The sequence below is a fragment of the Talpa occidentalis genome, unplaced genomic scaffold (assembly GCF_014898055.3).
Source record: "Talpa occidentalis isolate TD23 unplaced genomic scaffold, MPIMG_talOcc4v2.1 talOcc4.13, whole genome shotgun sequence".
Classification (NCBI taxonomy): Eukaryota; Metazoa; Chordata; class Mammalia; order Eulipotyphla; family Talpidae; genus Talpa; species Talpa occidentalis.
The window spans coordinates 37,585,098-37,603,977 of NW_023601322.1; the positions used below are offsets into that span (position 1 = coordinate 37,585,098).

The 18,880-nt window shown below is 38.5% G+C and overlaps 1 protein-coding gene across 7 annotated transcripts in view; it reads left to right on the forward strand.

The window, feature by feature from the left end:
• Window positions 1-18,880, forward strand: part of ZNF521 (zinc finger protein 521) — a 272,397-nt gene that overhangs the window by 222,818 nt on the left and 30,699 nt on the right. For 5 of the 7 annotated variants that reach the window (XM_054694125.1, XM_054694127.1, XM_054694126.1 and 2 more), the window contains one exon: window positions 11,955-12,020. The exons of the other annotated variants lie outside the window; for them this stretch is intronic. In XM_054694125.1, coding sequence (XP_054550100.1) covers window positions 11,955-12,020 — 66 coding nt within the window. The remainder of the gene's footprint in view (window positions 1-11,954; window positions 12,021-18,880) is intronic. 7 annotated transcript variants of the gene reach the window in all.

The following is an 18,880-nucleotide window of genomic DNA, read 5'->3' on the forward strand; positions in this document are numbered from 1 at the left end:
TTGTGCCTGTGTTCTGCCTGTCTGTCCGTCTGTCTATCTGTCTCTGTCTCAGGCTTTTCCTCTCTTGAGTGCACTCTCACTTCCTCATCCGCGCCACACTCTCTCCCTCCCTTTCCCTTGAATTTTCTGTCAAACCTTTTTCTTTTTCTTCTTTTCAACCAGAATGATTTTTTCCACATTTCTCCTCTCTCTAAATTTACTTCACAGCAGATTGTCTTGTAGTAAATCACCAAAAACCCAAATAGCACTAAAGCATTCTGATACAACATTAGCATTTGCTTAACAAGCACAAGATAAACATTAAACAAAGAACTGCATTTCTTTATTAGAGGCTGCAAGATACATAATCCATGAGCACAAGAAACATGGGACCCAGTGGATATGCAGATGTGTGTTATTTCATTGGCGCTGGGCGGCCTTGTTAGAAAAGGTTTTCATCTGAAGGCTTGGGGGTGGATGGTTGACTGTCCCTGGTGGGGCTGTAACTAGATACAGAGACTGTTGCAAGCTAGGCTGGGCTCCCTGGTGGACGTGCTGATTGGACAGCCTGAGGAAAACTTGGGAAGCATCGGGAAGTGAACTCAATCACCTTGGGGATGATAGGGTAGAACCAGATGAAGGCATTTGACTTCTTTTGTAACTCCCACTAAGGACAGATTGCCAGTGCGATCCAGCCTCCATAACTGCAAATCAGGCCCTTTCCCCTATGCCGATTTCATTAGAATGGCCAGCATGGTGCAAAGAGGAAAAAAAAAAGGTTAGACACAGTAATTTTACAGGCAGGCGGGTACAAAAAAAATCTGCATAATTAAGCAGTCAAGGCTGCTAATAGGGGAGTTTATATGCTCTGGGACCAGGCAAGGGCAGCACATATGGATATAGCACTGGATATTAAATCTACGGCATGCAGACTTACTTCAGGGCCCTCAGAGAAAAGGCTAATTATAGAGAGAGGAATTGTGTTTACTGGTCTGTCTTGGGCAAAGATGGTGAAAGAAGTGCAACCAAGTTTTGCAGTTAGACATGAACAGGCTGTTAATAGAGATATCAAAATATGTGCTTGTGGTTGTTTCCTACCTAATCAACACAAAATTATAGATTCTATGGACAATCCCCCCCACCCCACATTACCTACTATAGACAAAACACTTGGAGTTAAGTGTCATGTGTTAAGTATGTGCATAATGTCAAGATGCAAGGGATGAGTGTGTTTATTATTAAATTGCCACAGTTTAATCACAACTGTGCTCTTTACCATCAATAAATTTTATTTAGCAGTTTAGCTGGCCCTGTTTAAAAATGTCAGTGCTTCTGGGCATGAGTTCAAAGTCAGCACTTAAATATAAATGGAGAATCTGAGTGGAAGTTGCAATGGGCAAGGGTAAGCCTTTCGAGAAAGGGTGTGTTTCTGGAAGAGGCTCTGATGGGACGGACATTAACATTTCATAATGCAGATCAAAGGTAAAGAGAAAACCCAAAGGCCCCTTTGTCACAGGCCCCTAACGACTGTCTCATACAGGCGCTGAGATGATTTCTTTAGATTATTAAAGAGATACATCTCCTATTTGTATGTATGTATGCATATATGTATGCATGTCCTTATTTATTTATTTCATTCCTACAAAGAACATTTTCTGAAGAGGACAAGGCGGTGGGCCTTTTGCCCTGGGCTGGATGTGCCAAGGCCCGCCTGGCTGTTTCAAGGGACCGGAGCCTACTGCAGATTTCATTTCCAGAGAAGCAGTCTGGCCCCTTTGTCCTTTAGGGAAGCTTCCCACAGACAACAGCCGCCCTCGCCTAACACAGATTTGTGGCTGTGGGCTCAGGCCATTTGTGAGCCTGTTGTGCATTCCATTACTCCCCCCAACAAGGAGGGCCAGAGAAGAATCCCACCGCCTCAGCTCAAGATGCACTAAAACCTCGGGCTTATGAAAGTAAACAGCATCTGATCAACCAGATATTGGGTCAGGCTCGCCTGACATCTGTGCTCTTCTTAGAGGCGGGGAAGTCCGTGCTAATGAGAAGACCTAAGCCCGCGCCTCTGAAAGTGAGAGCCGCAAAGGCCTGTGAACCAGCAGTTAAGCCCCTTAAAATGAGGAAAAGCTTCACGTTGGCACAGGGGGTGCAGGGCACCTCCTTCTTGTCTCCTCATTGTTCACCAACTGACCAGGGGTGGCTTTTTACTGAGAACAGCTGGTCAGATATTATAGCACTCGGTTAAGAGGGTAAAGGTTCTGAGAGACTAGTATAATGCAGACACCCAGGGCAGCTATTTTATACTGTATTTTTGAATGGTATCTTTTCCCTAGTAACTGTTTAAGTTCATTGAGGTTTTAAAATCAGACCAGTCCTCAGAATTTTTTTTTTTTAACTCAGTGACATCTGATGTGTTCTGATTTCCGAGATGAAAATGAGGTGCCATTCTAAAGAAAGAAAACTGTGACTGGGTTACCCCGAGATAAGCAGGGACAATTGGGCCATGGCGGAATGCTGTAACATTGAAAGTACTTATTAAGACCATTCTTTATATCCTATACTTTATACTTGAGACTTAATATTTTTCAATAAAGAAAACATTGTGAGCAAGACTCAGTAGATGTCAATACCTATAAAATGGAAGCAGCTGAGGCATGGGGGCTTCCAGAATGAGTGGGGCTAGACCTGGGCCTCGTTTTTTCAAAAGAAAATGAAGTTGGCCAGAAAGCTAGCAGGTAGTAAGTGAGGCCTACTAGAAAAGGGGGAAATATTATTATTTACTTAGATAGCAATAACTATGAAGGACAGGGCTAAACCCACAATTGCTTACATTTTTTACTTTTGGGGGTGGGGCAAAGTGGGAAAGCTAGGCATGTCACTTGTAGAGGAGTGGTGCGAATTGTAAAAGGTTCCTGACTGCATGATGAACTGTTATGAGATGCCAAGAAGAGACGACTCTGTATTCCCACTGAGTCCATGGGTGGATTCAGCATCCCTGCTAACACAGTGGCTTCCCAAATCTGTCTCCTCTCCCCTTCCCTCCATCTTGCCCTTCCTCATTTTCCTTCCAAATCCATTCAACAAAAATTAAACAACACAGTTGTTTCATGTAGGGGAAATAAGATGTGTATTTATGCTACAGGGGAAGATGGGATAAATGGCCTAAGGGTCCTATAAAATATGGTAAGAATGCAGAGGAAGAATTAATTCTAAGTGCAGGGAAGAGATGTGACTGGGGACTGACACCCAAAGAACAGAAAATGACGTGACAGTCCTTTTCCATGTAAGCTGTACTACTCTTCTTCATTTCTGGAATCATTCCTACAGAAACACTGATAAGTTATCTAAACATTCCTCTCTCTCCCCCTGCACATGTGTTCATGTGTGTATACATACAGAGTTTGAGGAGAAGTAGAGGAATAAGATGAATGGGTGGCCGTGCCTTGAGAGAAGTTTTCCAGAGCAGATAACTTAGCAATGTTAATATCTTCTGGCTATTGTTTTAAAGTTTATCATCACCATATGCTGAGATTCCCTCATAAATGCCTAGGTTAACTTAACAAACTATCAGAAAGTCCCTCTTCTGGAGCTTCCTAAATCACCTCACATGTCTAGGAGCCTGACCACTGCTACTTCGGGTAGGGGGACCTGTGAGGCAGTCCCTGCTGACTGGCCCAGTCCCACCACCATTCCACTGAGCATGTCTCAGTGTCTCTTCCCTTGGAGCCACCATCTTCAATACTACAAGACTCACAGCTGCTTTGGGGCAGCTAAACCCATGCTTTTCACTGCCCCCCAGCCTTTAGCTCCTTCTCTGTTTTTACTCCAGAGGGTATGGGGGGAAATATAGAGGAACAAAATCAATAAATGAACTCTAAAAAGTAATAAATGCTAATATAAGATATTTCAACAAATAAAGCAAGCATTTGTTTCATGCTTAGTAACAAGCGAGAATAACTAATGTTTGTTGAGTACATATGATAGCCAGGCATTGTGCTGACCACGAATACAGATGATTTTAGTTGAGTCATCTCATCGAGGTTAAATAATGTAGGTGCCAGATGCGGGCTTGGACACATCCCAGCGTTCCAAAGCCTGCTTGTGTTTTTAAAATCACTCACTCCACCATAGTGCATATGACAGGCTTTGCAGATAATGCCTATGGTGACTTTCATAAATACTATCTCTTCATCCCACTACAGTGTAAGTCCATGTAAGCCTTTGGTATGCTAGGCCTACCAAGTGCCTGTCACGGGGATCAGGAATTTTCCTCCCACCATGGAAGCAACTTTTGAGACAGTGTCAAAAAAATGACAGATTACAAAACTGGACTTAGTGGTGGCCGTTCTCTTGCTATCAGAGCACAAACCCTATTTTAGAATAAGAAGATTTTGTTTGTCATAAATTAAAAAGGATTTAGTGGCTGACTGTTCAATTTCAGAGTATTCATCGGAAATTAATATTTAATCAGTGCACAAGGAGGCTTAATTGCATTTGTGACCTGCTTTCTTACATATTTGGGAGGGTAGAGATGAAAATGGGGAACACACAGTAGATGCATTTTACTGCCAGAGTCGAACTTTACAATTGTACCAGGGGACCTTTGGTAATGTTTGTAATGTGCTGCTATTGTGATTTAGGAAAGAAAAATGCTACTGCTGGGCTTTATTTTCAACGGATTTTTTTTAAACATCAATTAATGCAATCAAATGTAGTACAGGGAAATCTAACTTTTTATTTACATTTCTGGGGGCCAGGGAGGGTTTGTTTGCTTTTGTTAACTCCAGTCATTTGAGCTATACAGTATATGGTTTTCTTGGTATTTTCCAAATCAACTCAGTAAGTTAAATTTAACTTACTATGTAAAACTCTCCACATGAGGAAGAGAAAACAACCTTGTAACTGGTACCATTTGTTGGGAAACAAATGATTCTGCCTTGCCTCACATAGTTTGAAAATAATGACTTTTTGTTTTATAAAAACAGATTTAGTTAATAAAATGAATCATATCAGTTTTCTTACCCACTAGCAAAACTGAAATATGTTATTTCTTCATGAATTTGTCAGGTTTTTGAATGCCAGGTTTAAACTCAATCTTGAATTCAAAAATAATAACCAAAAAAAGGGGGGCTGGAAGGCATATGTTTGGCTTTTGGGCCATGAAAAGGCACAAAAATAAACCATTAAGATAATCAAAAAGGTTCATGCTGAAAGTACATTTTTCTCATTTTTACCCCTATTGCAGTTCGCTCTCATCACTAAACACACATGATCAGCACAGAGTACTGAGTAGCCTCCTAATTTCCTGAGGGTAGAGACCCAGTAAAGTTAGTATCATAGATGATTTAGCAAAGAGCTTAGATTCATGTTGAAATTTAAGATTTTTTGTTCCCCATATTTGGGAGCCTGGAGTTAGATTTGAGCACAGCTCCACCAGTAACTACCATGTGACTTCAAATAAACCAATTAAGTTCCTTCTAGGATTTTGGCTACCTGGACCAATCCAAGTTTTATTGAGCAGACTGAGGTGTATATAAACTCACAATAGGTTTTGAAAATTATAAAATGCTGTATAAACATAGGAGTTATTATATTTATAGCCATCCTCACATGGAGGTAATGGGAGGAAATGTGCTTTGTTATAGTCTCAGCAATGATAAGAGGCTCCTTCTATTGGGGCTTTGGAAAAGGGGGGAGTCTGAGTTTGAATCGTGTAGACACATATTCAGCCTCTTGTGCTTACATGTCATATTGGCCTGAGAGCAAAGCATGATCTTTGCAGTAGATGAGGTAATATTTAGACCTAATCGGGTGAGTTAAGGCCACAGTGACTACTCTGACTTGGAATTTCCCTGCTGTTATCACTTTAAGACAGAATTTCTAATACTGTTTCTAAAGAGAGATGTCCAGATTGTAGTCCTGTGTGCATTCTTCTACCTCATGTTCTCCCTTTGGTGGCCTGTCCTCCTGCATGATGGGTGCTATTAGGAGGGTCAGAAAGGACTGCTTGGGCCCAGATGCCAATCTACCATTTCCTAATCAATTATGCACTCCCTTAGAAGGATATTGTGATAGTCTCAGTCATGTCTAATTCTTGAAATTTTCTATTATTTTTAATTCTTTGAAGTAATCGGGCAATCTTGAAGATAATTTCTCTCCCCATTCCAGAGAAGAACATTTATTTTGTTACTGGATTTTTTTCTGTAAAAATAGGCATCTATGCACAGTCAATTATTGTGATTGGTTGACAATCTAAAATTCCGCTCCATTTTATTTCTTTCTGCATGTTTGTACCGTGCTAACCTGTATTTACCCACTGTCTTTGTAATGTCTGAACTGTCTTTCCTCCAATATTCAGAAAAAGGAAAACTTTTTTTAAGGAAAATGATTTATTTATGCATACAAGAACTGGAGTGTAGGTCAGAGGTGCGGGGAGAGGGGGAGGTGAGAGGATTCACCAGTGACAGTGGGGAGCGGCACAGGTGGATGTACTGAAATACGCTGCTGAGGGGTGCTGTGCCATGTGGGTTAGCACCCTGGCCAAGGATCGGACTCATGATAGTGCTGAGACTTTACCCTTGCACTACCAGGGAGGCCCCAGGAAAATTTTGTTACTGGTTCCTATCAGGCTTTCCTCTCCTATCTCATCCAACAGTTGCTATCCTATAGTATCAGGCAAAGTATTTACTTTTCTCCAGATTGTCAAATATAAAAACCCCCATGCTAATCCCGGTCCTTTAAGAAACCAAGTATTGCTACTGCTTTTCAGAAGCAAAGGAAGAGTAGAAGTCCAAGATGTCATGATAGGTTACTTTTTATCCTAGGCTTTTATGTTTTTCTTTACCAAGAATGAAATTGATAAATGAGCTAAATATGATTTGCTTTTGGAAAGGACATAAATTTTACAGTTCTGAATACCAGATTTCTCCTTGGATTGTTAAGATAGCATTGGAATTCTATGCTGATTGCATCATGTATCATACAGGGACAGAGTCGAGCTCTTAGCTTTATATTTAAGATCATCAATAGATATTTTAGTTTATTTTTCAATAGATTTCCTTTTATGTGTAAAAACTATCAGCCTTGTTTATATTGACACAGTCTATAATATTTAAACTTTTATTTTAATTTTTTTAAGATTTATTTATTTATGCATACAAGAGCTGGGGTATAGGCCAGAGATGCCAGAGGTGAGAGGATTCACCAGAGACAGAGTGGGGAACAGAACAGGCAGACTAACCGAAATACACTGCTGAGGGGAGCAGCAGGCGGGCCAGGAGAGGTCTGCTGCACCATGTGAGTTGTTCCCTGACCGGTGGGGAGATTGAACTCGTGCTGCAGAGGCTGCAGATTGCCTCATAGTGCGGTGCTTAACCACTTGCGCCACCAGGGAGGCCCATATAATATTTAAAATTCAAAAGCAGATATTGAATGAACTGGTTCAGGTTTTAGAAAAATTGTCTTAAAAATAGGAGATTAAAAGTTTATAGTACCTAAAGCATCTTCATAATTCAGCATTATAGTCTTAGAAATATGTAATAGCTTAAGCAAAAAGTAATATAAGGAATTGCTATCTGAGAAAGAGCAATCTTTAAGTATTATGTCTTGTTTGTCACTTAACATATACACTTATTAACTAATCCATGGGGGTTTTAGACCCATTTTACTTTGGATTTTGGCTTTAACAAAACACCTAGGAATAGCTACTTCTTCACTGTACTTACAAGTTGAGTAGACAGGACATGTTTTATAAAATATGCTAGAACTGTGTGCCCTTTCTACCCACCAGCTTTGTAAATTAAAGGATGAGTAAAGGATGCTTACTCTAAGGGTAGGTAACATATTGTATGATCTATACTAAGCCTGTCATTCTAGTTACCTCTCTTCATAATGATAGGGTAATCTTCTCAGAAATTTCCAAATTTCAATGTAGCCCAACTCACTAGTATTATGCATACCAGCTATGCATTAGTTATATAAGGCTCTATCTGCATACCAAAAGGGCAAGAATTATCAATAACCTTATGAAACTGTTGTAAAGAAGATGCTTGTGTGTAGCTAGTTTATAGATATATAAAATGTTATGTATATATAAGTTTATATATATATATATATACACACACACACACACACACACACACAAATTCTCTATGGTAGTTGTGTATAATAAAGGCATTTTGCTGTTCGTACTCACACTTTTCAGGTGCCTGCAAAGAAAAAACTGGATTTCTCAGTTTATCTACACAGAACAATTTGAGAGTATGTAAATTCAGCATCTTATTTTCTGAATTTTTCTTCTTAGCTCTCTTTACAAAACCTGCCTCTCTCTTCTTATGGCACTACATGCATATTAATGTTGGGTGAAGCCTCATAGTACTCAATGGTCTGCTCCACTACAAATTACAGCATTATGGCATCAAAATAGAATGATGCATCATATGCCTGGTAAAAAAATAGATGAATCTTTCTTGCAACATGAATTTCCTTCCTTCCTCCCTCCCCCCTCTCCCTCCTTTTCTTCTCTCTCCTGTACTTACTCTTCTTTGCTTCTTTATTCCCATCTCCACGGATAATAACTCCCTCACTTGTGTTGCTCTTGACTGACAGCAAACATACAGAAGGAGATAGAAATGAGTATGTTTCATTGGTATGCCAGCGACAGCTTGGCTTCCATGTAGTGTGTAGGTGTGCTGGGGTGTCCACAATGATGCCCAGGAGAAAAAAGTAGGTTAGGAACATATTGAGCTAACCTATTTTCCATACATAAGTATGGCATTACCTTTTCAGTAAGCCGCACACTTAGGAATATGCATGCAGTCCCAGTTTCTTCCGAAATACTCAATTTAGTACCATTTCAGGGAATGATTTGGGCACTTAAAGAAGTATAATTAACTATAGGCAAAATAGATTTAAGGAATCAGTCTTTGCTTCTGAATAATTATAATTCCATAAACGAGAACTCAAGCCCAGTCTCCACAGGGTTTCAGGTGACAGTGTAACCAAATCATTGGGTTATTGCCGTTGAGAGAAAGCATCAGTATTCAGCCATAAATGCCTTTGACGTCATGAGTTAAATAATCACGAGTGTTTCCTGCAGATTGACAGCTCCTACCAAAGTGCCTTACAGAGAATGGTGTTCCTCTGCAGAATCTGCAAGTGTGGGGAATTCAACTTTCCATTATCAAATCTTTCAACAGATGCTGTCTTAGCTTTTCGCTAAGCCTCTACTTTCCTGCAGGGAGAGGGACCTTATCACAAGGGCTGGAAAGACTTAGTAGTAGTTGCTTAACACATAGAGGATGGAAATACATCAGACTTTTTGGGGGGCAAAGGAATAACCAGGTAGAAAGATGAGTAACTTCTTGCCTGTCAATAAGAGATCTAGAAAGATAAAAGCTTTAGTTTAATTAAAAAATTGTACTTAAGAAGGACACTTTTTTTTTTTTTTTAAAGAGAGGGTGTGGTAAGACGCTATAGCATAGTTTCCAGGAAGCCTGAATTTTGATACTGGCCATGACCAAAACACTTTCACATCCTGGGCATGTCAGTTAAGATTTCTAGTGTCAATGTTCTCCTTAAATAAGCCAATAGTTAACTAGATAGTCTCCACAGTCCCTTTTAACCTTAACCTAGCATTCTAATATTTAGCCAAACATACATTTACCCTTTTTCCCCCAAGTAATCTTTATTTATTGCTTCTTCTCCATTTTACATGATAAAAGGCACAATATCCTGGGATCTTTGAAAAATACTTGAACCAGCCAATACAGTTTCGTGAGGTATTTATTAGCATATTTCTTTGTAAAAGGATAACGCCAAATTGTGGTCAGCCAGCTCTCCCGGGCCTTCCCTACCGTAGTGCTTTTCAGATTTCTCTGAGCATTGGGAGTGTTATTTGTTTTTGGAGGGATGTTAATCACCTTACGGTAGTTGTATGTCACTCTCTATTTTTCTTCAAGCACAAGAGCTTTATCTGAAACACAACCTGGAAGAAGAAGTTATACATAGGTTCACACACTGTACATTTATTTTTCTTTTAGGTGTGTTGTTGCAGTTTTTTTTTCCTTTGCTAATATATTTTGACACCTCATAGTTGTAACCTGCTGTTCTCTTTAATTGCTTATTGTTATTAATTATATTGTGGTAACTTAGTTGGCTGCTTGAGCCACTTGGCTGTAAAGAAATTCATTTATCATTATTGCTGTTGGAGCTACAGAAAATTGCCAGCATTCTATCCAAAGATGAATGATTTTGAGCTCACATCCAGTAAAATTTTGAACATGGGTCAAATCCTTAAGTATTTTCTTTCTGCTGCTACCCTTTGCTTCTTTGAGTCTATGCAGTGAGTATCTTCATCTTCTTTTCTCTTTTGTTTTTAGTCTTTGCTGTTCATTCAAGTGAAGTTTATCTGTTTTTCTCAACACTTCATGTCCAAATAGTACCCTGTATTTTTTCCTCATATTCCTAGTTGTCAGTTTTCCTCGTTGGAATTTCCTTTTATAGTGTGAATAATGTTCCCGCCTTTACAACTTTGTTACTTGCACATTTCATTTTAAATCATTAATGCTGATTGGACATTGCCTTAAGCTCTTCCTTTCGATGAAAATGATCATTATGCCCTTAAGAGTAACTATAAACCCCTAGCACTCTATAAATAATCAGTTGTATTTCAACTCCCAAATTAGGAAACCTCCAATAGAAGGAAGGAAGGAAGGAAGGGACAAACATATGCAAACATGGGGATGTGTACTTGTATGTACCCAGCTACTTACAAATATCTGTAGTTTCTTTAAATCTGGGCTTAATTTAGAATTCATGACCCCACAGCTGCATATGCCACAGAACAGCCAGGCCAGAGCTCTCCTCTGCCTTCTGGCAGCATGACATTAAATTCACACTAGTTAAGCCAACTTAAATTGAGCCTCCTTGAACCTTCCTAAATAAAACTAGTGGCCTTAATTACAATCAGGCAATTTAAAGGTTATGGAGCTCTAACTAGTACTGCAGTATATCACTTTAATAATGCACAGGAAAATTTCTCTAAGGGGTGGCAACGTTTGATTAGAAGAATTCAAGTTTCACAGCACATTCCAATAAACTGTTTTTAGAAATCTTATTGCATTTATTGCACCATTACCTTTTTTTTATTCTTCAAGGCCAAGTTTCTAAGGTCACACCAATAGAATAATAAAAATGTGAATTATTTGCAAATAGTGTGCAGTATTGTGATTTTTGCATTGCTGTTGCAGATTTTCTTAGTCTTTGCCACCAAGTAGAAAGTTGCAGGCTAGGGTCCTTGGAAATTTGGATTCTGGCCCCCATTACTCCCTCATGCCTTGCTTGATTCCAGGTTTTTCTTGTGCTTTGGTAGTGAACTCTGATTTTTAACACCACAGTTTAGGAGAGAAGTCATCTTTGTGAGAAATCATCAATAATACAAGTTTCTTAGATAATTAGCTCTGGAAATGCCCAACTAGCTTCTGCTCTTAAACCTGGGGGCACCTGAAGCACCATAGTTGTTGAGATCTGTAACATTTACAGAAGCCAGTGAACCTCATTCATTTCTTTTGTTTGTTTGATTTGTGGATTGGGGTGGGAAGGGAGGGTAGTGTTTTAAAATCATCAGCACTAGCAAGCTATGCTTTCTAGCAAGGATAAACAGCTTTTCAGTGTTTGGAGACTTTCTCCTTCTGATAATTAATGGCTTTATGCCAACATGAAGATTTAAGAAAGAAAGGCACTGACCTTTGCCATAAACTCGGCACAATAACACAGAAACATACCCGAGGAGCGTCATGGCTAGTGCATGACTTGCGTTGCTGGCCACTGCTGTGTGGAATTAATATTGACTGTTGCATCGTCTCAGCTATCAAAGATATTTTCCCAATAGATTTAACTTTAAAGCAGGTTACATTTAGTTTATTCTGCATGAACTATCCTCTTTCATTTTTACCAATTTGTGTTTTTTTTTTGCACAGTACTCGAAGGTAAATATACCTGCACTTCCACCAGTGCCAGAAGTCCCAGATGTGAGGGCATTAATAGTAGGTATTTAATATCAAACAAGAGAAATTTTAAGCCAAGAGTGTAATAAATGCATACATCTGATTTAATCAATTAGCTAAAAGAATGGAGCGCTTTGTAATATAAGAATACATAACTATTAATAAAATTGTTTAAAACATGAACTATGGGGTCATGAGTATATGATGTAGAGACCTCTCTATGACTTAGGACAAATAAAAGATAATTATCCCTCTTATGTTTTTTAAATGCATAATAACATTTTTCCTCTTGAAATAAGGCATATGTTTTGACTTAGCAGTTTCTTGCCAGAGATAAGCTGGCAAATAAGACAACTACTTTGTTAATGCTTTCTTTGCCAGAGCATTTTAATTTTATTTCAGGAAATAATGAAATCAAGCACTCTAAGGTAAATGTGGCTAGTCCAAATGTGTTAAGTGTGTAAGATTTAATATATAAGAGAATACAGTAAATTTTGGAAAATTAATTGATAAATAATAGATACTGTTTTGGTGTTAGTCTTGGCGTTTTGTTCTGATGAGATTAGATGTAGGGCTAGCTAAGTATATATTTCCCATAAATTCAATAAATATTTATTGAGTCTCAACTGTGAGCCATGTGCTGTCCGGGCACTTGGCATACATCAATGCACAAAGCAGACAAATGCCCTAGCCCTTCTGCCACATGCCTCCTCATAGCAGGAATTGATGACTAACCCCTAACTCAGTTCTCAGCACTCTCTTGGTATTAAGATGTCTTGGGCTACCACCCACCACTCTTTAACAGGCTAAGCAAGAGCTGAAATGCATTACTGAATTGGAAACATGTTATCTCCAATCATATTGTATGTCTAATTTATTATGCAAAATGGAAGTGAATATTTTATACTGCCTGCATACTCACAAACTATCTGTCAAGGCAGAAAATAGAGCAGCTCGACAGATTAGGTGGTGAAAAGCTTTGTAAGAGAAAGAGTTCCTTTTGTATAGTCTGGTAGTAGAAGTAAAGGGAGAAATGGTTCAAGTAAACTTGCTCCTTTTCAGTGGACTACACCAGCATAAACTGAAGTCAGAGCTTCATGCAGTGAGCTATTATTTTTCAAAACGATCCTAATTTCTAAACAGACCTACAGGGTAGATTTCAGACATAGTTGGTCTCAATCCTTACTCCCACCTGTATCCCCATTCTTGTACTATTCAGGGCTGACATTACTTTTCCTAGAAATGTGCACTACTTCTTTTCTTGGCTAAGAATGTTTTTTTCTTGGAGGGGGAGCACAAGGTGATTTTATCAGTGCCCTACCAAAAACTTTTTCATAAAACTCTTTCATAAAAACATTTGAAGCTCCAATTTTTACCTTCAAAGCTATTTGCTGGCACTGTATGTGTTCTCTGAGACTTCAGCTGTGGGGCTCATGTTTACATTAGAAAAACAAAGAAGAAAAAGATGAAGACCTGGAGGTACTAACTGACCGGTCAGGGTTGAAGACATCTGTAGTCCACATGTATAACTCTGATTAGCCACTTGTGCCGCAACATCACTGCCAATGCCCCACAGGTGAAGGGAAGCCACCTCTTTGGTGGGTTGTTTGTTTTATTGTTTATTGTTCGAACAACATTCCAGTATGTTCCTCTACATGACAATATTCTAATAACTAGTACACACAGCCGAGAATAATAGCCAAGGAATTGGATGATATTGCATCTCAGAGCATCTAAAATCCCACTGCCTGACTCTCCATCCCTACCCACCTGGACCTCCTGCTAGTTTCCAAGCTGCTGATGTTTATGGGGCTCTAGGCAGCCCCTGGGCTCTTTAAAATCTGCTGGGTACAATGCAGCCTACCCCAGTTGGATCATTTCCTGCTCTAACCCTGCTGATAATGAGAAGTTCAAGACAGGAAATAATAGTGTCAATATCAGTGGCTTTGCTTATAAAGTCCAAAAGCACAGTAACCTTTAAAATGACTGGCCCAAGCCAGATAGTCACTAAGTTAAATGCAGACTTGCACCTTGTAGGTCTCCTTGAAATAACATTGTCGCAAAGACACATACTTTTCCCGAAACACCTAAGGCTTAGGCATGTTGTGCCTGGCTAGCCAAAGTTGATGTATCTGGTGCTCATTTATGCTTCATATTCCCTATGCCCTTTCCTTCTTATTGTGAGTCTTATGCTTGTATCTCATACAAGAGATTCCTTTCTTCACTAAAAATAGTGACAGTGGCAGACACTCCCATATTTCCAGTGAGAACAATCCAAGAAGTGCCAGTCTTCAAAGCAACATTTATTTTCATGTTCAATTGTTTAAAAGAATAGGGCAGAACTTTTTAACTAGTGTGAAGAAAAGGCTCACACACTATGCAGTACTCTCAAAATCTGCCTCTCTTTGGGGGCTTAATGACTAATCTACTGGCAGACTTGGAGACCTAAGTAATATTCTCCATTGTCAAATTAGCACCTCCATGTGTTTATGTTACAGTGGTGAAATATGTGCAGTATATAATACAACAAATTATAGTGGCCGAGCGCTATGGACCTAGAAAGATGTGATAGCTGTGTGCATGGCAAATTACAGTACAGTCTGCCTATTTTTCTACTCCTGGTTTCTAGGGTGAGCCAATGTAGCCAAGGGGTAAGTTTTGTCATGTATGGCTTTTCTTTGTTATTCCTCAGACCCCTAGCTTATAAATGTGTGCTTGGAAATTAACTCAGGGAAGAAAAGAAGCAAAATAAAGGGTTGGGGGTTGGGAATTGGTTGAGGGTATAGTTTTCTTGGACTTAAAAATATATATGAGGATATAGTGGTACACACGTTTGTACTGGAAAAATTACAACTGCAGGGCATTTGATTCCTCTGTTTGGATTCCAAGGGCAGAGTTTACTCCCTCTCAAATCAGAGCTTTAAAGTATGGCCCCTGCCACATGATGATGCACTAGGAGGGGTTTATATCCTTGGACTTTAGCCTATAGATTTATGCAGTGGAAGAGGCTGGAGGACCCTTCTGGCCAGTCTCTAGGGTAAGGGAGAGAAGGAGCTCTACTTATAAACCGTTACAAATTGGTCCTCAGTAATGGCTGCAGTGTTGATCACACGATATAAGGGAGCCCCCAGTGATTCCTGGGATAACAGCTGCATGTAAGTCAACCACTGAACATTTGCTTGTAGCTGTTCTAGATTTTTGTTTTTATTGAAGGAAAAAGAGTATAAACATGGGGCACACAGTCTGGAGGCTGCTTAAAGGGTTTCTCTTGTTTAAAAGCTTACATTGAAATGTCGGTGTCTTATGTTAAGCAAACAGTTGCTGTGCTGGAGCTTATAACTTGAGTTGTACGTGAGCATCCAGATGGTATCTATTATTTTTTCTATTCCAAAAACCGGCTGGTTCATAGTTGCATTGGTCCAGGGTTTATGAATTGGAGAGGTAGAAATTATCATTCCCCTTTGAACTGACTTTCGACAAACAGATTTTATTCTTACAGCACAGAGTTTTGTAAATGACTATCACGTCGCAATGAGGTTGTCTTGCAATTATGTACTCAGAGTCTTTTCTTTGAAACATTTTATATTGGAGTAAATATTTACATTAGTAGCAGTCTCTTCTGTGTAGGCTTGATTCCTATTTACATTTATGTTCACACTTACATGAAGATTAACAAATGGAAATAATTGTTTTAGCTGAAACTTATATACATGTGAAATTATTTCTCAGTTATGCCTACACAATCTTCGGTCATGCTTTCAAGTGGGTGAGCAGGGCAGGAAGTTGCTGGTCTCCAGCCTGTTCTCACTAGTGAGAGTGTCAACCTGCCCTTCCTGACATCACACCCGCAGAGCTGGCTCTATGCGTGCTCCCTCAGCAGACAGAAGAAAGGGGTTTTCTGTTTGTTCTGGGAAGATCTGGCATTGTACTAAAAGCTCCATCTTCTCATTCCATTGACAAACTGACACACCTACATTTCTCCCTTTCCTTGTGCTGATTTCTGCTCTCACATGTATTCAAAGTATTTTTTAGTCTGAAGATCAGAATTGGAGTTTTTCTCCAGTAATCCATACTACTGCTCATTTCCTGTTTAACTTTTTGGCTACCAGTTTCATAATCTTTATTAACAGGGTGTAGAAAAGGTTGTGTTGGTGTTATCTTTAATTTTCAAAGTATCCTACAAAGGTGAATCATTGTGGAAAGTCTGGAGAATGTAGATAAGCAAAAAGAGGAAGAACGACCTAGATGTTTTATCTATAGGTTCTATGTTTTAACTCTTAAAAAAAAAAATAGGACTGTACCAGTCTATTATATCCTTAATGAAATATTGTAATGGTTATTAAATCAATTGACTCTGAATCTCTTTTTAATAAATGAGTCAGACTGTATTATCCAATTACTGTCAGCTGCTACCTTCCGGAGAGCAGAAATGGTTATTTTGATTGAATTTTTTAAGCTTTTGGCACCTTTAGGAATAAGGGCTCTCAAAGAGCCAGGGTACAAGTTGTGACTTTGTGAGAAATTATCTGAATCTAAGACTAAAGATCTCCTGAAATTGGAGGTGTTGATAACACCACTTCTTGAACACTGACTGTAAATAAAAACCATAGTCTTTCTTTGTTTTTGTTTTTTTTACTACCTTTTACCAGATAGAAAGAAAAAGGAGAAAAATTCAGCTTTGAAAGGAAACAGAGCTTTACTTAGCCAGACTCCCCAGTTCCTAGGGTTCCTAGAAATTCTTTGAAACTTCAGACACTGTTGTTGGTCACACAATGTAAATGTCAAAAAATGAGAGCTGAATTAAAGAGACAATAAGAGTAAACTTTGAAATTCTTATGAATAAGTTTGTTCCTTTTTCCTTTACTATCTGCACCCCCTCCTTCAATTAAAAAAAATACAAAATGAATTATATTAACCAGTTGTGAAATTGGTTTCAGTCCCTGTTACTTTCATTCATCATCTTTTGACTCTATGGCCACCAGTGATTGCGAGCATGGGGACAGGGAGGGGAAAGTTACCAGAGGCCAGAGGACTGTGTGGGTGTGTCACTGTCTAGCTTGGGGCCTATGGGATATTGCTCATCTGCCCTTTCCTGTGTAATGATGCAGATATATTTTGTGTCCTACTCCAACAGCAAAGAAAGTTATTTGCTTGGAAGGTCTCACTGTGTACCAGAAATAAAAAGCAGGTAGAACATCCAACATTTTTCAATATGACAGTGTGATTTTAAACTTTGGAGAGTTCTGAAAACCCTGGGTGCTGTTGTGGTTATCATTGCTGCCACAAGTAAAGGGTGGGCATCATGAAAATAAGTTGGCACAAATAATGCATACATACTTTATGACTCTATGTCACCTTTTTACGAATTCACTTGGCTAAATTGGAATTATTTAGCATTTTATAATCTCTGTTCTTTTGATAGAAAATAAGTAAAAGTGGATGGGAACATTTTCTTTCCTTGTACTCACACATATATCTTATTTCATTTCCTTTGTTGTATTATTTTTCCAAACAAAATGTTCCTAAGTCTCAAAAAATACCATCACATTAAAGATCATCCTGATTTGCATAATTCACTTAATATTCAAGTAATGGTTATTATCCCTAAGAAAATCCACCACGCCTGTGTATATATCACATCACAAATATTCTAAGTTTAATAATTCTAGAACACATGTGTATATCTGTTCACATCCATAGGCCACATCTTAGTTTGTGGGGAAAACTCATAATTTGAATATGAAATTAGAATGCTTGATTACCTTCTTATATCCAAATAAAGGTATAGAGCATTGAGGAAATAAGAAACGTTTAAACTGGGCATGTATTTCTGATGATTAATTAACCGACCTAATCTTGTACAAGAAATAATGTTTCTTATAATTCTTAATATCTAAAATTGGGAAAATTTTTAGTGACTTTAGGGAAAAAAAAGAAAGGAGCAGATGGAAAACCCTTGATCTTATATAATCCCTAAAGCTTTTTGTATAACCCCTTGTCATGTCAGTATGCACAATTAAACTCCTTCTTACATAATTATAATCAAGGAATTTACTGTGCCACCCAAATACAGAGTTGGTTTTTATCTCTTGTGAAATGTAGACAGTACTGGGTGGCTTAATTAGTGCTTTGCTTCTCTTTTTACAAATTCCAATCCTCTGCTTCTAAAGACTCATACTTGTGTGAGAAGAAAGATTAGGAATACAAATAGAATGATTTTACTCCTAGTTAGCTAATAATAATTCACTTTGTAACTGGGCCTTTTTGTTGCCAGCAACATCAACTAGTGAAGGACTTCCTCATGCATGCATGTTGTGTTGAATGAAAATAAATGAATGAGGAGTATAGCCTCCTTACCCCCACCATGTGACTATGCGTTTTATTTCCTAGACCTAGAATATTTCACACAGATCTTCCTTGGTAACATTTTTAATTAGTGCAAATAAGAGGAGATGAAAGTATAAGATGATAACAAGCCAGGTTGCAGCCTGTTATCCCTTAGTTTTCCTAATAAGTATTTTCCTAATAAGTATTCCTGAGAGTGGCTGGTTCATATTATAGGATATCTGCTAGATTCATGCCTCTTAAGGCCGGTTGTCTGTGTTCCAGTCCAGAATGCCTGGGTGTAAGTTCTGATTCAACCAAGTATTATAATTCAAAGAAAAGTTACTTAAACTTAAAATCTCTGGGCCTCATTTTTCTCATCTGTGAAATGAGATTGTAATAGTAATATTCCTCATGGAGCTGTTAAATTCAGTGAATTCGTATCTGTAAGCCTTTAAAACAGCAGTGTTTAAAGTACAATAAACAAAAAAGCAATAAAGAAGTGTTAGGTTGTTTGTGCTAGTTTTGAATTTATTATAAATAGAAATCAAAATAAGCTAGGATCACCCTTAAAT